Here is a 17,410-nt window from a genome sequence, read left to right as displayed (position 1 = left end):
TGCCCTATGTGAAAATGTATAATGGTCATATTAAATGTTTGAGTAAAAATTCCACATTCTGACACACAGTACGGTCTGACAAGGACGCCATATTGTTAAACATTCCATTAAAATTTACAAGACGAAAAGATTTATAATAACGACAATAAATAGTAGTATGAAGAAAATTGCTAATTTCATGTATTCAGAGTGTATCTTTGTCCGAAAGAATTCGTCTGTTAAATTCCTTCCTATGCGAAACCTATTCCCGCATCTTTTTATGTAAGGTATTGGTTGAAATTTCAATTCGAATCCAGATCGTGACACTAACTTTTTCATTCCGACCAAAACCTTACATAAAAAGATTAATTAATTGTCACATATTATGTTTGACAGTCCGGAGTAAGAAATGCGATAAAATCCACGTTTGGACGAATCTTCAGTTACAAAGAGGTAGAGAACTTCAATTTTAAGTCTTATAAGTTCAGAAATAGTTTTTAGAATATTGTTCGAATTCGTTGTCCGAAATAATTCGTCTGTTAAATTCCTTCCTACGCGAAACCTATTCACGCTTCGAGTGCCGCTGGGTATTCAGTTCGGGTAAATTGAAATCTATTATTTACTTAAACCGTTTAAAAATTGATGACAACTAAAAAAAATCAAGTCTGTTATTTTCAGCCTTATTTAACATTTTTACGTTTCTACAAGGCTATAACCAAAAAGGAATGTAGACATGTTTATCCTCAGAAAAATCTAATAGAAACTAAACAACATGAAACTTTAAACTTTTATAAAACATTGCAAAGTTTGAAAAACTAATATCAAATATCAGTATCTGTTTGAATTATTGTAGTACCTACGATTATCATAAAGTCACAACAGTAACTTTGTCAGCTGAAAAAAATCATTGGGGTTCTGCAGATAAATAATTACTAGAATATTACTCATGATTTATTAATGTAATTTATATTAACCAAATACGAGATAAGCCTCTTAACATAAACTAATGCTGCAAATATAATATAATCAGGTAGAGACCTGGTTATATTTGAGGGTATATTTGTGGTTTTTTTTCGAAGAACGGTTTTCCATCTTAATGTGGGTCTTGTCGAATTGTTAAGTAAGTTATGTAATTGTTAAATCTTGGATGTAAAAAACTGTTAATATTATCTTTGGCTAAGAAAGTAATTTGAGAAAACAGTGTATGTTAAAAATGATGCCTCACAATAAAATTGTATATTTAAAACATTTAATTTTCAAAACTTGAAATGCTACACAACAAAAACAATTCTGATTAATATGTCAACTATTTTCAACAAATCTTCTGTAAACTTTCTTTTTAAAACATCAAAAATACTGCAAACCGACATCAATATTCTTCGAGACATCTAAAATTATTTATTACATTTAATTATGTAATGGTTAATGTTTCTCTGTAGAAAAAAAATAATTTTCGACAAATATGATTGAAACTTAGACAATGGTCATTTTAAGCCCTTTCCTGACATAGAATGATTAGAAGGAAAACATATTTTTTCATTAAGAAAATTAGCGGAAGTTTTTAAAATCTACATATAACTGATTCAATACCATGACCTTTTGAAAACGTCAAATTAAATGTATTTTAATATTTAAAACAAGCGACTTTTATTTAAAATTTATTTTTTAATCAAAGAGATATAGCCATACTCGATGGTAACCTGCCATCAAGATGCCAGCGCTCCATTCCCTGTCATTCCTTAAATTTTGACTGAAGGAGTTTTCTCCTTCAATTTTTATATCTCTCAAATATGAAACGTTTTTCCTGTTCCCTCTGGGAAAAAGAAGGTATAATTTTGTGTGTGCTTGTGTTACAAAGTATTTTGTTATTGTGGTCATTCGATTGAGTATTATTTGGTAGTGTCAGATAAAGAAAAAACAGTTCTTTCACCACGCTATCTCAAATTTTTCTATTCTCTCGAGCTATTCTTTTAGTGCAATTAATATAATATGTAAAGGGAGAATGAAGCCATAAGTTATATTAAAATTGAAATAATGGATGAGAGTTCAGCAATGTGTGTGTCCAGCTCGTTTTTCATTATAATTAAATTGCTGCTGAGTGAATAATTGTACAGTGGTGAAAGGAAATTAGCTTCAAATTTTATGAAAGGGAATTTCTCTTATATTCTATCATCAGAATGCTGTACCAAAGACCACTTTCCTTTTCTTCAAACTGTTGTTGGAATACCTCTTAGGCATAAATGCCAGATCCCATATTTGTATCATTTCCTACGCTGGCACAAACGTAACTGACAATAACTTCATAAATCCGTCTGAACGAATTATTTGATGCCACAAGCAAACAAGGGTAGTTACACTTTGGGCACCTGTGACCGCGTGGCCTAATCTTGCACCATTAAATGAATTCCGGAGTCGATCCTCTAACCTCTAAAGCAAAGTTCAGTTCTTCGCAGCAGTCGGCCACCCGAGTATAACTTCAGGTCTTTCCGTACTTCCTTCCAACCATTGTTTTCGGGCTATATCGTTTTTAACTTTATTAAAAAGTATTCGTAAACAATCAATCCAAGTGCAATCAAGTATGAATAACTATTTGCACAAGTTAGGAAAAGTAAAAATAGCATTTAGTAGGGTTAATAAATTGTTGAGTTGCCTGGAAACATATCAGGTTAAAAATGCAAAATGAACGACTTTAGAAACGAATCATTCCAGCGTGAGTGGAAAAAAGAAGTCATCCTGCTTTACATGTCGCAAGACGAAGTCATTTTCAATAAGAGCCACTATCACCTCACTTTTTGTGTTTTTTCGAGGAATGGCGTTTTGTCAACTGCTTCCTCGTTTTGCAAACACACGGTTATTATAAACAATACAACTCCCGACTAATACTTTCCAATATAAAAACATAAATCGTTTTTAAACATTCGAATCGAGCTTGTATCTACTCATCCAATCATTCAGAACTTACTCCTTCTTGACTAACCCATCTTCCGAGCCATAGCCCACTTCCTAAGGGGAAAATTACTGGAATACCTTTTAAGACAAAATCCAAATAATATTTCCGAGTTGCTGGTCTCTAGATGGTATCTATCGTCTACAACTTTTTGGAGTTTGAACAAGTATTGCGGCAATATTATTTGTGTTGTGCACTATCAGGATCATTGCTCCTGATCCTGGGGTTTCGCAAGACGGGTTAGTTAATATTTGTAACCAAAACAGTCATGTTGAGAAAGGAGGACAATTTGGGAAGAACAGAAAGATAGACGGTGAATGTATTAAAGTTGTAAATACGTATAAATATTTAGTGATTACCATCTATTTGCGACTATTCCTAGAGATAATTGAAAGAAAAATTAATAATTAATATTTATCTGAAACTTCATGCTATTATAACTGTAAGTAGTGAGAAAAGTATGGTTATGGAGCAGGTGCTGCTAGCACAATGTGCTACTGGCGCACCTGATGGAGTGTGCTGAGACATGACTCCATGGGGTATGATGAGGGTTGTATTTTTTCGTGTGATATCACTGCAGTTGTTGTTTAGGCAAGTGCTCCTGGCACATATACAAACCTTTTCTCACTACTTACACACTACACACATTTTACAATACTCTGTGTATATGTTTTACATCTAGTCATTACGTATGACTTTTAATCCAAGACTTGGACTCAATTAAAAAAATATCAATGCCTTTGTCAGTAAAGCGTTTATTAGTAACTATTTTCATTACAAATTTCACCGAAATCAGTCCCAAATTATAATATAATTATGATTATAAAACCGTTTTAAATCCCTATTCATAAGAGGATGGAACGATGATTGGCTTTTTTGAAAATTTATAAATTATGTAGGTTGGATGACTGTTGGACAAAACAATTTTAATTAATCCATATTTGCTTAGTTGTCATAATGGGCTATAATTATTGGAACAATTTTAATGTTTCATTTTTAAAATCCCAACTAATAAAGAGATATTAAAACATGATTTACGGATTTTTTTGTTTAAGATGTTTTTTAGAAATCTTAAAAATATATGTTTACTAACATGCTATTCATCTTCAGCACACAACAAAATGTTTTTTGTGTACTACCTGCATTACTAGCTGAAATACTAGTATGAAATATGATAGAGCTTCATTTACAAGAAACAAAAAATTTAATTTTAGCTATGCTACATTTGAATGTTATTTATGTGGTTTTAGAAAAAATAGTGCTTTTTAAATTTATTTAAATAAACTTTCAATTCAACGGTTGAACAGCCAAAACAATTAAGTTTTAAGACTTTCATATACAAATCGGCCGATATTAGTTCACCAAGCAACTATTGCGGTTTTGGTTGAAATTGAACTGGCGGATTGAACGGAAAATCAACACAGTTTTTGTCCAAACATTTATTTTCCAATTCTTTTTCATAATTTATTGATTATAAATTACAATAATACTGCCTAAAACTTTCTACTATTGCTGATACACAAATAAAGGTATTTTATCAATTATAAAATTGTTTGTCAAGACTAAAATGGGTATTATAAGTAATTCTATGATGCAAGCCTAAGCATAACACTTTAACATGTATTTTTGTGGCATGTAAATTTTACATGACAACTCACATCAACTCGAGGGTTTCAACAACAGAGGCCATATTCAACCCTCGGGGTATCGGTGTTTTTTAAAAAAATCCCATTTCTAAGCATTTGGATTCGAATGCAGGGCCGCTGGATTCGAACCTTACAGTGATGAGCGCCGTGTCAAAGAATAAATGGTTGCGGCCACCGACGCCCAAATAAACCAGTATTGAGTTTCATAATTATAAAACTAAACATAAATGGCTGCGTAAATTCGTTATGCTCGGCCAACTCATCAATGATCAATTTTAATTTGAATTATATAAACTTACCCTCGTAATTCCGTTTGCGTAGGCTTCGAAAGTATCCCTCACAAATCCATATGTGTTTAAGTCGAAAATAACATCCATTAGGAATCCACCTGGCGTTGAGTGTGTGTGCGTCCCGCTGATCATGACGTTGCCCTCCGTGTACAAATTTTTGTAGTCATTCTTCAATCTTTTGATGACCTGCAAACATAAAACAAAATTAGTTGATTATTTCCAACAGATTTTTCTACTTAGGATTAATGATTATGTTCCATAGGTAGTTGCACACAAAAAATAGGCCTCTTCAATTAATTTCCAATCTCCTTATTACTATTTTTCTTTCTCGTTATTCCTACTTTCAGCTTTCATAAGTAAACATTCTTAATTTGAATTAACGTCTATTAATTCAGAAAGGGCTAATCGATTTAGGCTTGTTTATTTGTTTAAAAATCGAATTGAGGCAACAAAATTCAGACAATTATAACATAGTAATTTTTAAAACATTAATAAGACATTAGTTCTGAAAATTAGGCATCATCAGGTTGCTTAGCTTCTTAGTTCTTGCTAAGCTAACAGCAGCGGTGACGTCCTCTCCTCGAACAATGTTTCTCAGTATGTACTTAATAATTCTCATATGTTTATACGTTTGCCCTACAAATACAACACTGGATTCATATAGACAGGCTCTAATGAAAGGAGTCATCCTAATAGTTAAAGCACGGTTACACATGAAACCTGCTCAACGATAACATCATTAATGAATTCATTCAATTCAATGGAAAATTTGAGTTCAATATAATTAACCATACATAAAAAGTATAGATATGTCATTATAAGTACCAATTATATTTATTTACTAACATTATACTGGTTTTTTTTATTACATACACATACAATATTAAATCTTTTCACAAACGGGAAAATAACATTAAAATCGACAACCATGATGGGGAGGATCGTCGGGGTGTCCGATTTATTCTTTAGTTAATATAAAATAATACAGTACATCCTTACATTGAACTTTATTTTAATTAAATTTGTTACAGCTAATAGATTATCCACGATTGAATAATTGGATGTAAATCCGGCTAGAAATTCCCTAAGCCCACCTTGGTTAGCCCAAACTGATAACTGTTCAATAAAAGACCAGCGTATGATTTTCTAAAAATATTGTTAAATGATACATCTCTGTAATAAGCCACTCCATTACGATTGCCTTTCTTAAAGAAGTCAAAAATGATCGACTCTCTACAACTCGATGGCAATCTACCAGTTTCAAATATATCATTAAACACTTTCAATACATTCTCCAGAATGTTATGCTCAGCATTTTTGCTGTATTTGTAGGAAAACCATTAAGACGAGGTCAACTTTTACACAACTCAACAGACTCCCTAACTCAGAAAAATTTGACCAAACTGTCTTCTATGAGAGGTTCATTAATTTATTTATCATTTTAATTGATACTAAATTAATCTTTCGTGAAAAAAGGAAAAATTTTCAGCAAATACCTCAAACGGACCGTCTGGATGTAGCACATTAAAGCCTGGTGCAAATTTCGGTTCAGTTTTACCAACATCAGAATCATCTCCAATTTTTCTTGTACTGTACGAGGTACTTTTAGGATATGCATAGTAAGTTGAAGAACGTAAAAATTAAACTTTAGGATATTTTAAAATAATTGTTAAACGTGTATTAAAACATTTCACTCTTGTTTTTAATTATTCAAAAGCTTTAGCGTCTTCAAATCCATTTTTGTTTGTTAAAGTTAAAAATTCTTTAAGTTTGTATTGTGGGCAGAAATTTGCTCCAGGCTGCATCAGGTTTTAATGAGCTTCATCACAGTTAATCGATGTTGTTTCATGAAATTGTTGATCAATTTTTCTTACAGTACCATGAGCAATTAATTTACTATTAATTAAAATGATACATTGGTTCTGGGATGAAGAAATTGGAGAAGGTTTCGTTTATCCGTATCTTGCTCTATGAAATTGTTAAGTTCGTATCCGTATCACGTCATCCTGAATATTTAGTAGATCAAAATTTTTTGGCTAATAAGAAGCGAGACAAAAAATAAAAAATTACGTGTCTCGGGATTTTTCAGAAAAAGGTTCCAGTAAAAAAATATATGGCAAACTGCAGTTAAAACTTACCCAATGTGTTAAATATTATGTTACTCTATTTACGATAAGTATTATCATATTAAATATATTTATTACATTTTAAGAACATTAAGAATAAACTCCTCGATTCCGGGGATACTTGATCGAGAAAAAGGTCAATTACTCGTAAGACTATAAATTCTAAGAGTTTATTTAACTTGTCTAAAGTTTAGCGTGAGTGCTATTCTTCACGAAAAGATTTTCATCTTTGTGTAAATCACATAAATGTTCTCGCCAACGCAAAGTAATAAACTGTAATTCAAACTTTGGTTTATAGATTCCGGACCTCGCCCTTTTGGATTACTGAGCATTCTAGATAATTTAAAGTACGTTGTACCATAGGTTTTGTGCTAAGTAAACGGACTTGAAATTGGTGAGGAGAGAAAATATCAGTGTGATAAAACCTCAGGTTATTTAAATTAACCTATATTACGTAATATATTTTCATAACGTTTCAATATAATCGTAAACATCGCAGAGACTTTACATTATTGGTATCAGAATCAATTTTTGAATTTTGGCATATATTGTACAAATTCGTTCAGTTAAATGTTACAATTAAATACTATTAAATTAACTAAAGATGCATTTATTTTTATTTTTGTAATTTGCAAACAAAATAGTTTTAAACTTCCACGGTTATTTTATTATTAATTAATCTTTACGTAAGGTATTGGTAGAAATGAAAAAGCTAGTGTCGCGAGGGGGATTCGAACCCAAGACCTTCAGCAAAATACGCCGCTACTCCACCACTTGAGCTATCGTGAGTTCGATCCACTCGCACACCAACTTCCCATCTCAACATACCTTTCGAACTTTCTCTCCTTTTTGCCATTTTTCAAATTCGTGTAATCAGGATTCGATTCTCGGCGACAAATGAACATAAAGATTAATTAATTGAAAGAAGTTATTTTGTAAATCGGACCACGAAATATAATGGATTATTATTATTATTATTATTCTGTATATTAAGTATCAATTAATCTCTTGAAAAATAAAAAGCATTATAATTTTATCTAAGACACAATCACAATATAATTTGCAAGCAGTTTTGGGTAAGTTATTATTTTTGAATATATGTCAACGAGTGGAATAAATATGGCATATTTTAATTACCATTTTTTGTTTATCAATGTTCGAAAAGGAGTGTTAAAAATGACGTACAAATCTGTAGTTATCCTGTTCTCTGAGAAAAACAGAACCTCCTGGTTAGTGCGGCGTTCTTAATTGATTCCAGATCTAAATTAACTACAAATCCAACTTAATCAACCAAGAGGGCATTAAACAGCACATTGAAGGATCAAGCTTGTATTTGTATCAACCTTGTATTGTCAATTTGTATTGAGAATTTCCCGGCAGTTGGAATTTTGAATAGACAGTTTATAACTTCCAAGCTTGAATAGATTACCTCAACATTTTTATTCCAAAACGGATTTTCGTTGTAATTAATAATAATCTCTCTGTTGGCAAAGGTGCAGCAGTGATATAAAATTAATATAAAAATACGCAGATTTATAAAACAATCGTTGTACACGTGATTTGTACTTTATAAAATCAAAGCCTAATCTTTAGATTTAAGTTAATTATAATTGTTAAAACAACCCGTTTTAATCCGTGGCTTTTAAATGTGTGCAGGTTGAAAAACAAAGGATAATGTTTAAATCTGACCTAGCTTTGGTCGAACTAGGTTGGACTTGTTGTCAGTTGACTTCACGCCTATTTACTACTCTTAATTACACGGAAGAACGGGCAGGGCTGATTGACAAATTTAACAGTTTGTAAATAAAGTACAGCCGACTCGTTTCCCCCCCCCCATAAATTTTGCAGGCGTTAATGATTCTAACGCAGTCATGGCACTGGAATAATTACTCAATGTAACCGAATGACCACATTCTTTTCGGCTTTTCGATCTTTTAAATAAATATACCGGATTTAGTTTTAAATGTAACAATTAGGTTTGTAGGTGAGATGAAAAAGTCGGTGTCAGAGCTCAGGTGGTATAGTAGCGGCGCATCTAGCCGAAGATCGTGGGTTCGAATCCCGCTCGTGACACTGACTTTTTTATCTCAACTAAAAACTTAATTAATTGAAAGATATTAATTGGTCAAGCTAGTTTAGCTAGATATTAATTAGTCAAGGAAAACTAGTGAATTTAAATTTAATTTACGAGAACTGTTAGAAATGAATAAAAACGACGACAGTTGCTAATTGCGCCAAGTTACAATAATTAAATCTGTAATGATAACAGCAATATCTTGGAGATAAAACTCATCATCTAAACGACTGTTAAATTTGGAAAACGAACTCACCTTTATTACATAATCATTAAAAACTCGATTGATTATTTATATTGATCCACACTTAAAGTTAATCATTTTAACAAACATTGTGAAGATTATTGACAGCTCATTATCGACGACACTCCAAATTATTGACGTAGTTCAATATTGAAAAAAATTCAATGGTTATTTGAATTTCCCATTAGCATATTTTTGAAAGTGATGAATATGTCAAATGCATGCATATATTTGAATATTTCTAGCTTTTCAGTATTAAACGTATCGACCACTTTTTCACTCACTAACATTCTAGCGAGCTTTCGACCTATTTAAAGGTCATCATCAAAACAATGTTATATATGTCTACAGATTGACTGCAACAGACCTTGGCAATGTTAGGACTGAGTCTTCAAGAAAAATTGAGATCGCCTCAAAAAAAACTTAATATTTCCATGTGTACACATATTTAAGATTGTTTTGCCCTGATGATGACCTTAGGTCAAAAACTCGGCAGTAACAACTAACTTTACTTTCTTCATCAAGACCATAACTTGATCCAGAGTGTTCGTGAATATTTCTAGAATTCATTTGATGAGACTTTTATTTGTACGTGTAATCGACTCGCTAATAAGAATTAAATTCATCATATTTAAGGACAATGTATATATACAAACAACATTATATCAAAAAAATTATTTTACATAGCACAGGTTGTTTGCTGAATGACAAATATTATTTCCACTGGCCAAAAAGTAATGGATAAATGACGTGTTTGTTACCTTATTACTAATTATACTAATTCTTAATCAATTATGTACTCTTACTGCATCTGCAATCATTAATGTCACAAGGAACATATCGTCCTCACATCCTGGGACTTTATCGGACAAAAAGAATTACCAAGGCGCATGCAATTTGTGAAGTGCAAAATGAAGGTTCAATCGGTCAGATGCGCCTTCAGTATTCGATGGCCCTGAAATACTCCTGTGTAAGCCGGGATTAGTATACTTCCGAACTCGGGTTATCTGACAAGGGTTTCAAACAACTTGACATAATCATCAGGGTGTTGTTTGAGAAAACTCGGATATCTAGACAATATCATATTTACAATTAATATTAAGGAACAAGCCAGAGACTTTGAAAAAGATGGTTTCAAAATTATGAAATATGAAAAATATTACGCAGTAGGGTAAACTTTTCTTTAATCAACCGGAGCCCTGTGCCACAATCACCCGCCAATTCGATTTGCATATGTGAAAAGGGAACGCGTTTTACCCTTCTTATAACCCTGACGTCGTGCCAGTAAGAAATATAGTTTTCTCATTCGAGAGAATTTTTGTAACAATAATTTAATGATATTAAAATGAAAATTGAAAAATTTGTTTGGATGGGTGGAAAAAGTAGTTTTCGTAACAAAAATATACAGTGTCCATTAATTTATTTGTATCTTCAATAGAGTAAATATTAATTGCTTTTATTGTTTACGTTATGTCAAATTTGCTTTATGAGAGCAAATCTTAATTTCTGGAAGAAAATAAATTTTACATATGCCCTCAACACGACACCCAAGAATGACCCACCTACACGGAAAACAAACTCTTTGAGCTCTGAAGATCTCAATAAAGATCGATGGCACGATAAAGAAAATCTTTTTCTAAAACCTACGTCACACTAGAACGCATCTCACTATCTCCGAATAATCATTAACCAACGGTCACTAAACACCACGCATAAATTGTACAGTAGCACCTATTAGTTACATTTTTTATTCCATACAAAATGACCGAAGAGCACGTTTTTCCGATCAACAGCGAGTTGATATGTACGACCGTTTTATTGATTATGGCGGTATTGCGTGTCGTGCAGTCGAGTTGTACTCCCTGAAATTTCCCGATAGCCCCAGCGTAAACCACAAAACGTTTATTCGTGTTGATCGCAATATGAGGAGATAAGGATCAGCTGTTCCATTATCAAGAAACGGGGAGCGTAATTTCGACGAGGAGCTGAATATTTTACTGAATGCTCGCGAAAATTCGAATTCCTCTCTCCGAAATGTTTGAATGTTTTTAGGTTTGTCAAAAATAAAAATCAGAGATGTACTCCTGACTTACAATTTTAAGCCGTGTCGCTCTCATCTTGTCCAGGGACTTCGAAACTCTGTTTATGACAGGTGTCTAGCATTCCTTGCACCAATGTCGATTTAGGAGGCCGAAGAAAACGTTCATCCGTATATTCTATGGACAGATTAATCCAAGTTCATCTCTAATAGCATCCTAAACAGTTGGAATTTTCAAACGTGGGCAGAGCAAAATCCGATAATTTTATACTCTTGTCATATCAGTTGATTCATAGTATCAACGTTTGGTGTGGACTTCTCGGAAATAAATTAATTAGGCCTTATTTTTACGAAAACAATTTAAATGGTGCTCAGTTCCTCAATTTTTTAGGGAGGTTTTACCAACACTGTTAGATGAAGTCCCTCTGCAACAACGACAAAGAATTATTCTTTAGGTTGATGGATGCTCCGCACACAATTCTTTGCAGATGAGAGGGGTGAGACTTTACTTTAATTGTTATTTCCTGGATAGGAGGACATCATGGCCCGATCTGTTGGTCTCCTCGGTCACCCGATTTAACTCCACTTGACTATTTTCTGTGAGGCCATTTAAAAGACAGTGTCTACGCCAATCACAACCTCCTCATCCGCATCCTCATTTGAAGAACTGCAGCAATTAAAATGCTTCTCAATGCATCTCCCCTGACTCTATGAGCACGGTTAAGAGTGGTTACAAAGAGCAAATCTGCATCTTTATTCAAGGCAGGCAGTTCGAACATGAAATGTGATTAATAAATAGCAAACCAAATCACTGTTGTTGTTGTTGTTTTTTTGTGATTTTTTACTTTTTGCCATAACTTTGTCAGGGCCTGAGGTGAACCTGTACAATCTTTTTACAAAAAAGTAAAAAATTTGAAACTAGACTAAACTATATTATACACATTTTTTTTAAATACCGTCATTGGTCGTTGGTCCAAGTGAAATTCAGCCGGGCCATCTAAAAAAGACACCCTGTATAGTTACAAGAGTCATATGGATAGGTGACCTCGGAGAATCTGACTCGTAGAAGGAGAGCCATTCTCACCCGATCGAAGATAGGCCATGCGAGGTTGACCGAACTACGGGAGTTACCAACCCTTCGTTCTACCATTAGTCAGCCCTCATTTGATTGGGCGCATAGCATAGCATCAATATTATACAAGTACCTCTTTTTAAATTCGGTAATGATGGAGGAACGCGGCAATAAAAACAACAAACGTGTAAGGCCTATCCTACCTTTGCACAATGTCAATATAAAGATGGTTAATGAAATTTTCAAGACTGTCATGAGCATTCTCTGTGAGATCTTTGAAGATTTATTTGGACAGAACGACTGTTCGTTCAGAAATATATTACTACTGTTATGAAGCATAATCTATATTGTTTTTCTTTTTATTTACATAGTGTACATAGGTCAGGCTAGTTAGGCATATTTACTACTGAGTCTGGTTTGCATTGCTGCATTTCTGTTAAATTGTGCGCAGTTGGGACAGTTTCCATTTGGTGGCTTTACAATATTGTTATTATGTTTGGAACTGTACACATCGAGTTTACAAGTGGTTACACTGTGAAGTGTTGTGATGAAAATAGTTGCAATTACAGCACCTGACTGTGGATGTGATCAACCACCTTACAATTATTCCAACACACTTCAAATTTCTAGCCAGCATCTGTTTACGTAAGGATGGGATTATTTCTAAAATTAAAAATTTATCTCCATTTTCGTTTTTCCAGATATACTTTAAACCTAAAGTATCGATATCGTGTATAATCGCCTAATTATCTAATGGTTTCCAAAGCACTGCCAACAGTACTCTCCTCCAGAATGTAACATATTTGTTAACTAGGTATTGGATTTTTTATTTTATCATCTCTTAGATTTTTGCTACACATTTATTTTTATTTATTTCGTTACAAAATATGGTATGGTATGGTAAAAAGGATAAAAGGAAGCTTATTGTACGTACCTTCCTACTTCCTTAGTTAAGAAGTTAGAAGTTATGGGTGGAGGTTTCCTCCACCTCATTGCAAAATCTGCAAATGGGATCATCGTTGTATATACCCATGTTGTGTAGATGTTTTCTCAGATGCCAGTGGCCGCTTAGTAGTCCTACCACTCCTCTGAGGTTGCTCCTCTCCAATTGCAGCAATGCTTTTGCCAATCTTGGTGAGGGTTGTTTCATTATAAGTTTACTATGTCTAGCGCCGCTAGAGTTTGTACACTTCGCCTTTTGTTTTGTTTGGATCCATTCTGCGATGGAGAATTCTATCGTATATATGCTTTTAACAAACACTACACCTCTACCTCTACACATTGAGGTCAAGGCTAAAGCACTAACCAGCTGCTATAGATTAATTAGNTTCCACTAACCAAGATTTGTGATTAAAATAGTTACAATTACAGCACCTGGCTGTGGATGTGATCAACCACTAATGGTTTTCAAAGCACTATCAACGTTAATCTTCTCCAGAATGTAACATATTTGTTAACTACGTAATGGTTTTTTTATTTTATCAGCTCTTAAATTGTTACTACATGCTTATATTTATTTATTCCGTTATAAGTATCTCAATGTCATATCTAACAGCACAATCTATTATGACTCCGCCATTAGATCGGTTTTTCACACCATCAACACCAATTTTTAATTGACGAGGATCGAAATGTTTCTTCATCATATTTTTTGTCTCCACACTAGTCTGCTCTTTTTTCGGTCTAATAATTACATTAAATGTAAGTTTAATAATAGATGGTGTCACTGCCAGATTAGTAGATTCGACCGTGGTGGAACAACATTAACCATTTTCTGGTTTAACTCCAAAATACCTTCCGTATTTTTTTAAACATGATTCAAAACTTCTATTGAATGTCGCGTTTCAGCTCATTTTTCAAGTTTCCACTAATTATGTTAGGTGCTGAATGACCTAGCTGCTGATAGCCCCTGGAGCCCAACCTCGGCGGATGCACGGATAAGACCGAAGACTGTCCTCGTGTATGCATTTAATTCATGTGCAGATTACATAAATCAGAAATCAGTAATCACTATAAAAAGATATGAGAGTAAATTCAAACACGTACCGTAAAGGAGTTTTTGACTAAAACTGTTCTTTCTATATGCATAAATATATAATGTATATGATAACTTCAGATTCAGCATTTTGCTTTTCTTTTAATTTTGTAATGGAATAGCTAGTAACGGCTTGCTACCTGTAATAAACGACCTTCGTTTTTTATAATTCGACCAAAAATAGACAAAATCAAAACACGATACTGGTAAGTCAAATTAACAATTAACTAATTTAATTAATTTGTGGGAAAACCGACGTTCCCAGACTTCTCCGGCCTTTACATTAAACCCGGCGTCGTTAAATCGATACCAATTGTTTGAAGTTTCGTGTCAAGCAAACGGAAGGGGTGTAAAGGCAACCCTCCAAGTAATATAGCGGAGATATTGTCTATTTAGCCATGACTCTACCTCTTAGATTACGATTTACATTATCATCCGTATAACCCTGAGAATTGTGGATTACAGGTACAAGTTGGATTCAGAAAATGATCATAATGCCGATGACGACCTTTTCCGTTTTGAAATAAGGGATTATAGAAAATACCTCTTTTCTTAAGTATGTTCCAATCATTCCGCAATCAGCACTGACGAAGACCATTCTCGTCTGGCCGTCGTCGATGATGTAAGAACGCGCGAACTGCCGAAGGTGAAGTCCTTGTCCCTTTTGATCTGGGTGGGCATAACCCATCTGAAAAATAAAAAATTTCAAATAGGAAAAGTAATAGATTACATCTTGCAAAATTCTACATAAAAGGAAAACTTACTTAATTCACTATAAATAATAAAAAAATAATAATAATTTTACTCTTCCAAACCAATAAAAAGTGTAACAAACATGTAACAATACAAATATTATTTCTACTTCGATTCCTGCTGCTAATTAGTAGTTTAAAAAGGTTTTAGGTATTTTAAACTAGTAATTTTCCCTAAGTTTTTAAACGTTGTTCTTATGAGAAAATTTAAATAATGACAATAAATAACAGGTGTGTTCAATTATAATCATGAACTAATTTTCTCAACCACAAAAAGAGATTAATGAATAAAGTGAATGTGAAAAAAGTACTTTGTAAATAAGTTGGTGACACGATTCAACATTTTCTTTTGAATGAACATTTTCAAGCTAAACGACCCTCAGTCAAAAAGTTCTGTCCTGGTATTTTCACATTTATTAGAAAACCTTCCTGTAACCAATTTTCTCAAAATCAGCCATCCAAATTTTCAGCCTGTTTTCCTACTTTGTTGGGAGCCTCAACAGTATTGCATTTTTACGATCATGAGACCGTGGTAGACTTTTTTATTAAAAGAAAAAAGTTTGTTTAATGTTGTGTTTTAATATCTATTAATATATTAATAATTAATATAGTAATGTCAGACTATATTAACTGATCAATAAACCCAGAAATATGATTTCCTTGCTCGCACACCCACTCACTCTCCTCTCTCTCACCCTCTCTCACTCTCTTTCTCTTTCTCTCTCGCTCTTTCTTTCTTACTCTCTCCCTTTCATCTCTCTCTTACTTTCTTACTCTCTTTCTCTCTTTTTCTCTCTACAACTCTCTCAACCCTCACTTTCTACACTTTGCTACTTATTTGTCTTTCCTCAAGCTCCTCAAAGCATGTGGCCTACCGGTGCAGTGCTGGCATTAGTGCTAGTGTTGTGCTGTGTGATATTTCATGCATGTGTACATATTTGTATAGTATACAATTCTGTATAGGTAACAAATAAATAAATTAAATTTAAAAAAAAAAAATTGTCTTTCATTTTTTCTTTCACTAGCTTTATCTATCAGTAGTCTGAATGTAAATAAATAAATCATTGAACTCTGCCACTCTCAAATCTCTCTCTCTCTCTCTCTCTCTCTCTCTCTCTCTCTCTCTCTCTCACACACACACACACACAAACACACATACATACACATTCCCCTTTACCCTTCCGTTTCAATTATGAATCAACCATAAATTTATAAAGATTTAAGGACGGTCGTCTTTTTCGTCATGAATTTTGATAAAGTTTGCAAAGATATATTGAAAAATCAATCCGCTTGCTAATAATATTTTAACCAGCAGGAATTTTCAATGAGATGAACAGGAACATCAGTTTACGTTGTGCTTGATGAGAACACCATGAAATCTGTTTTAATCGGATTTTGAGCTGTTGGTTTACTTAAAAGGTGGCTGTCTAAAAAGGATTAACCGAAAATCTAATTTCGCAAAAACAACGCCGGAATGGCCTCATATAACAATTCCTCCGTTTAATATTGGAAGAAACAGAAATGGAATTGGAAGAGTATTCTCTCACATTACATTATGTTGGTAAAATCATTTCACTTGGGAAATCTGTTCCACTTGTAAATATTCTGCATGAATTTTTAATATAAAATACTTACAAAGGCGACTTCAGCTGGAGGCCCGGTGATATCGGCAATCCCAATGCCTATTTTGTAAGAATGGCATCCTATTGATAGGGCGCTTAAAATGACAAAAGCGAACAATGCCATACCTAGAACAAATAATTTACAATAAAATAATTAAAATAAAAATAAAAAAATGTTCTCAACTCTATGTTGTTCCTGAATGAAAATGTTTTTATCAACGTACATCAGAAACAAACGAGAAAATGAGGAAATGAATTTCTTTACACACATTGAATGAAAAAATAAAATGAAATTATCATGAAATTAACATTAAATCAAGCAAAGTGACTCTTTCACCTTTCATCAAGTAAATGGACTTGCAATTGTAATTTTTATTTCTTTTTTTCAATGTTTTTAGGTCAACGTTAATTTTTTTAACTTAACGACATTAATCTTGATTTCGGCAACGTGATTCAAACATTTTTATTGCCATCCCAGAATTTATAACAATTAATTAAGTATACTCTCTGAAGTACGAAAAAGTGTTACAAATTGTATAGACGACTAGTCTCAACCATCACTTCAATTTTTAAAAAATAACGTCA

General features: G+C 33.2%; 1 protein-coding gene across 1 annotated transcript in view; it reads right to left on the bottom strand.

The window, feature by feature from the left end:
* The window catches only part of LOC106665047 (neutral ceramidase), a 58,813-nt gene extending 41,853 nt beyond the window's left edge, over nt 1-16,960 (bottom strand). Inside the window, exons 1-3 of the mRNA XM_024229265.1 lie at nt 16,839-16,960; nt 14,996-15,139; nt 4,872-5,048 (exon numbers count right to left, since the gene is read on the bottom strand). Of these exons, the coding sequence (XP_024085033.1) occupies nt 4,872-5,048; nt 14,996-15,139; nt 16,839-16,949 (432 nt within the window). The 5' untranslated portion in view covers nt 16,950-16,960. The remainder of the gene's footprint in view (nt 1-4,871; nt 5,049-14,995; nt 15,140-16,838) is intronic.
* Nucleotides 16,961-17,410: the final 450 nt, after the last annotated feature.

This window comes from Cimex lectularius, unplaced genomic scaffold, assembly GCF_000648675.2.
Source record: "Cimex lectularius strain Harlan isolate CLEC.00 unplaced genomic scaffold, Clec_2.1 scaffold211, whole genome shotgun sequence".
Lineage (NCBI taxonomy): Eukaryota > Metazoa > Arthropoda > Insecta > Hemiptera > Cimicidae > Cimex > Cimex lectularius.
The sequence above is the reverse complement of the archived record's forward strand: the minus strand, read 5'-3'. Positions and strand labels throughout refer to the sequence as shown.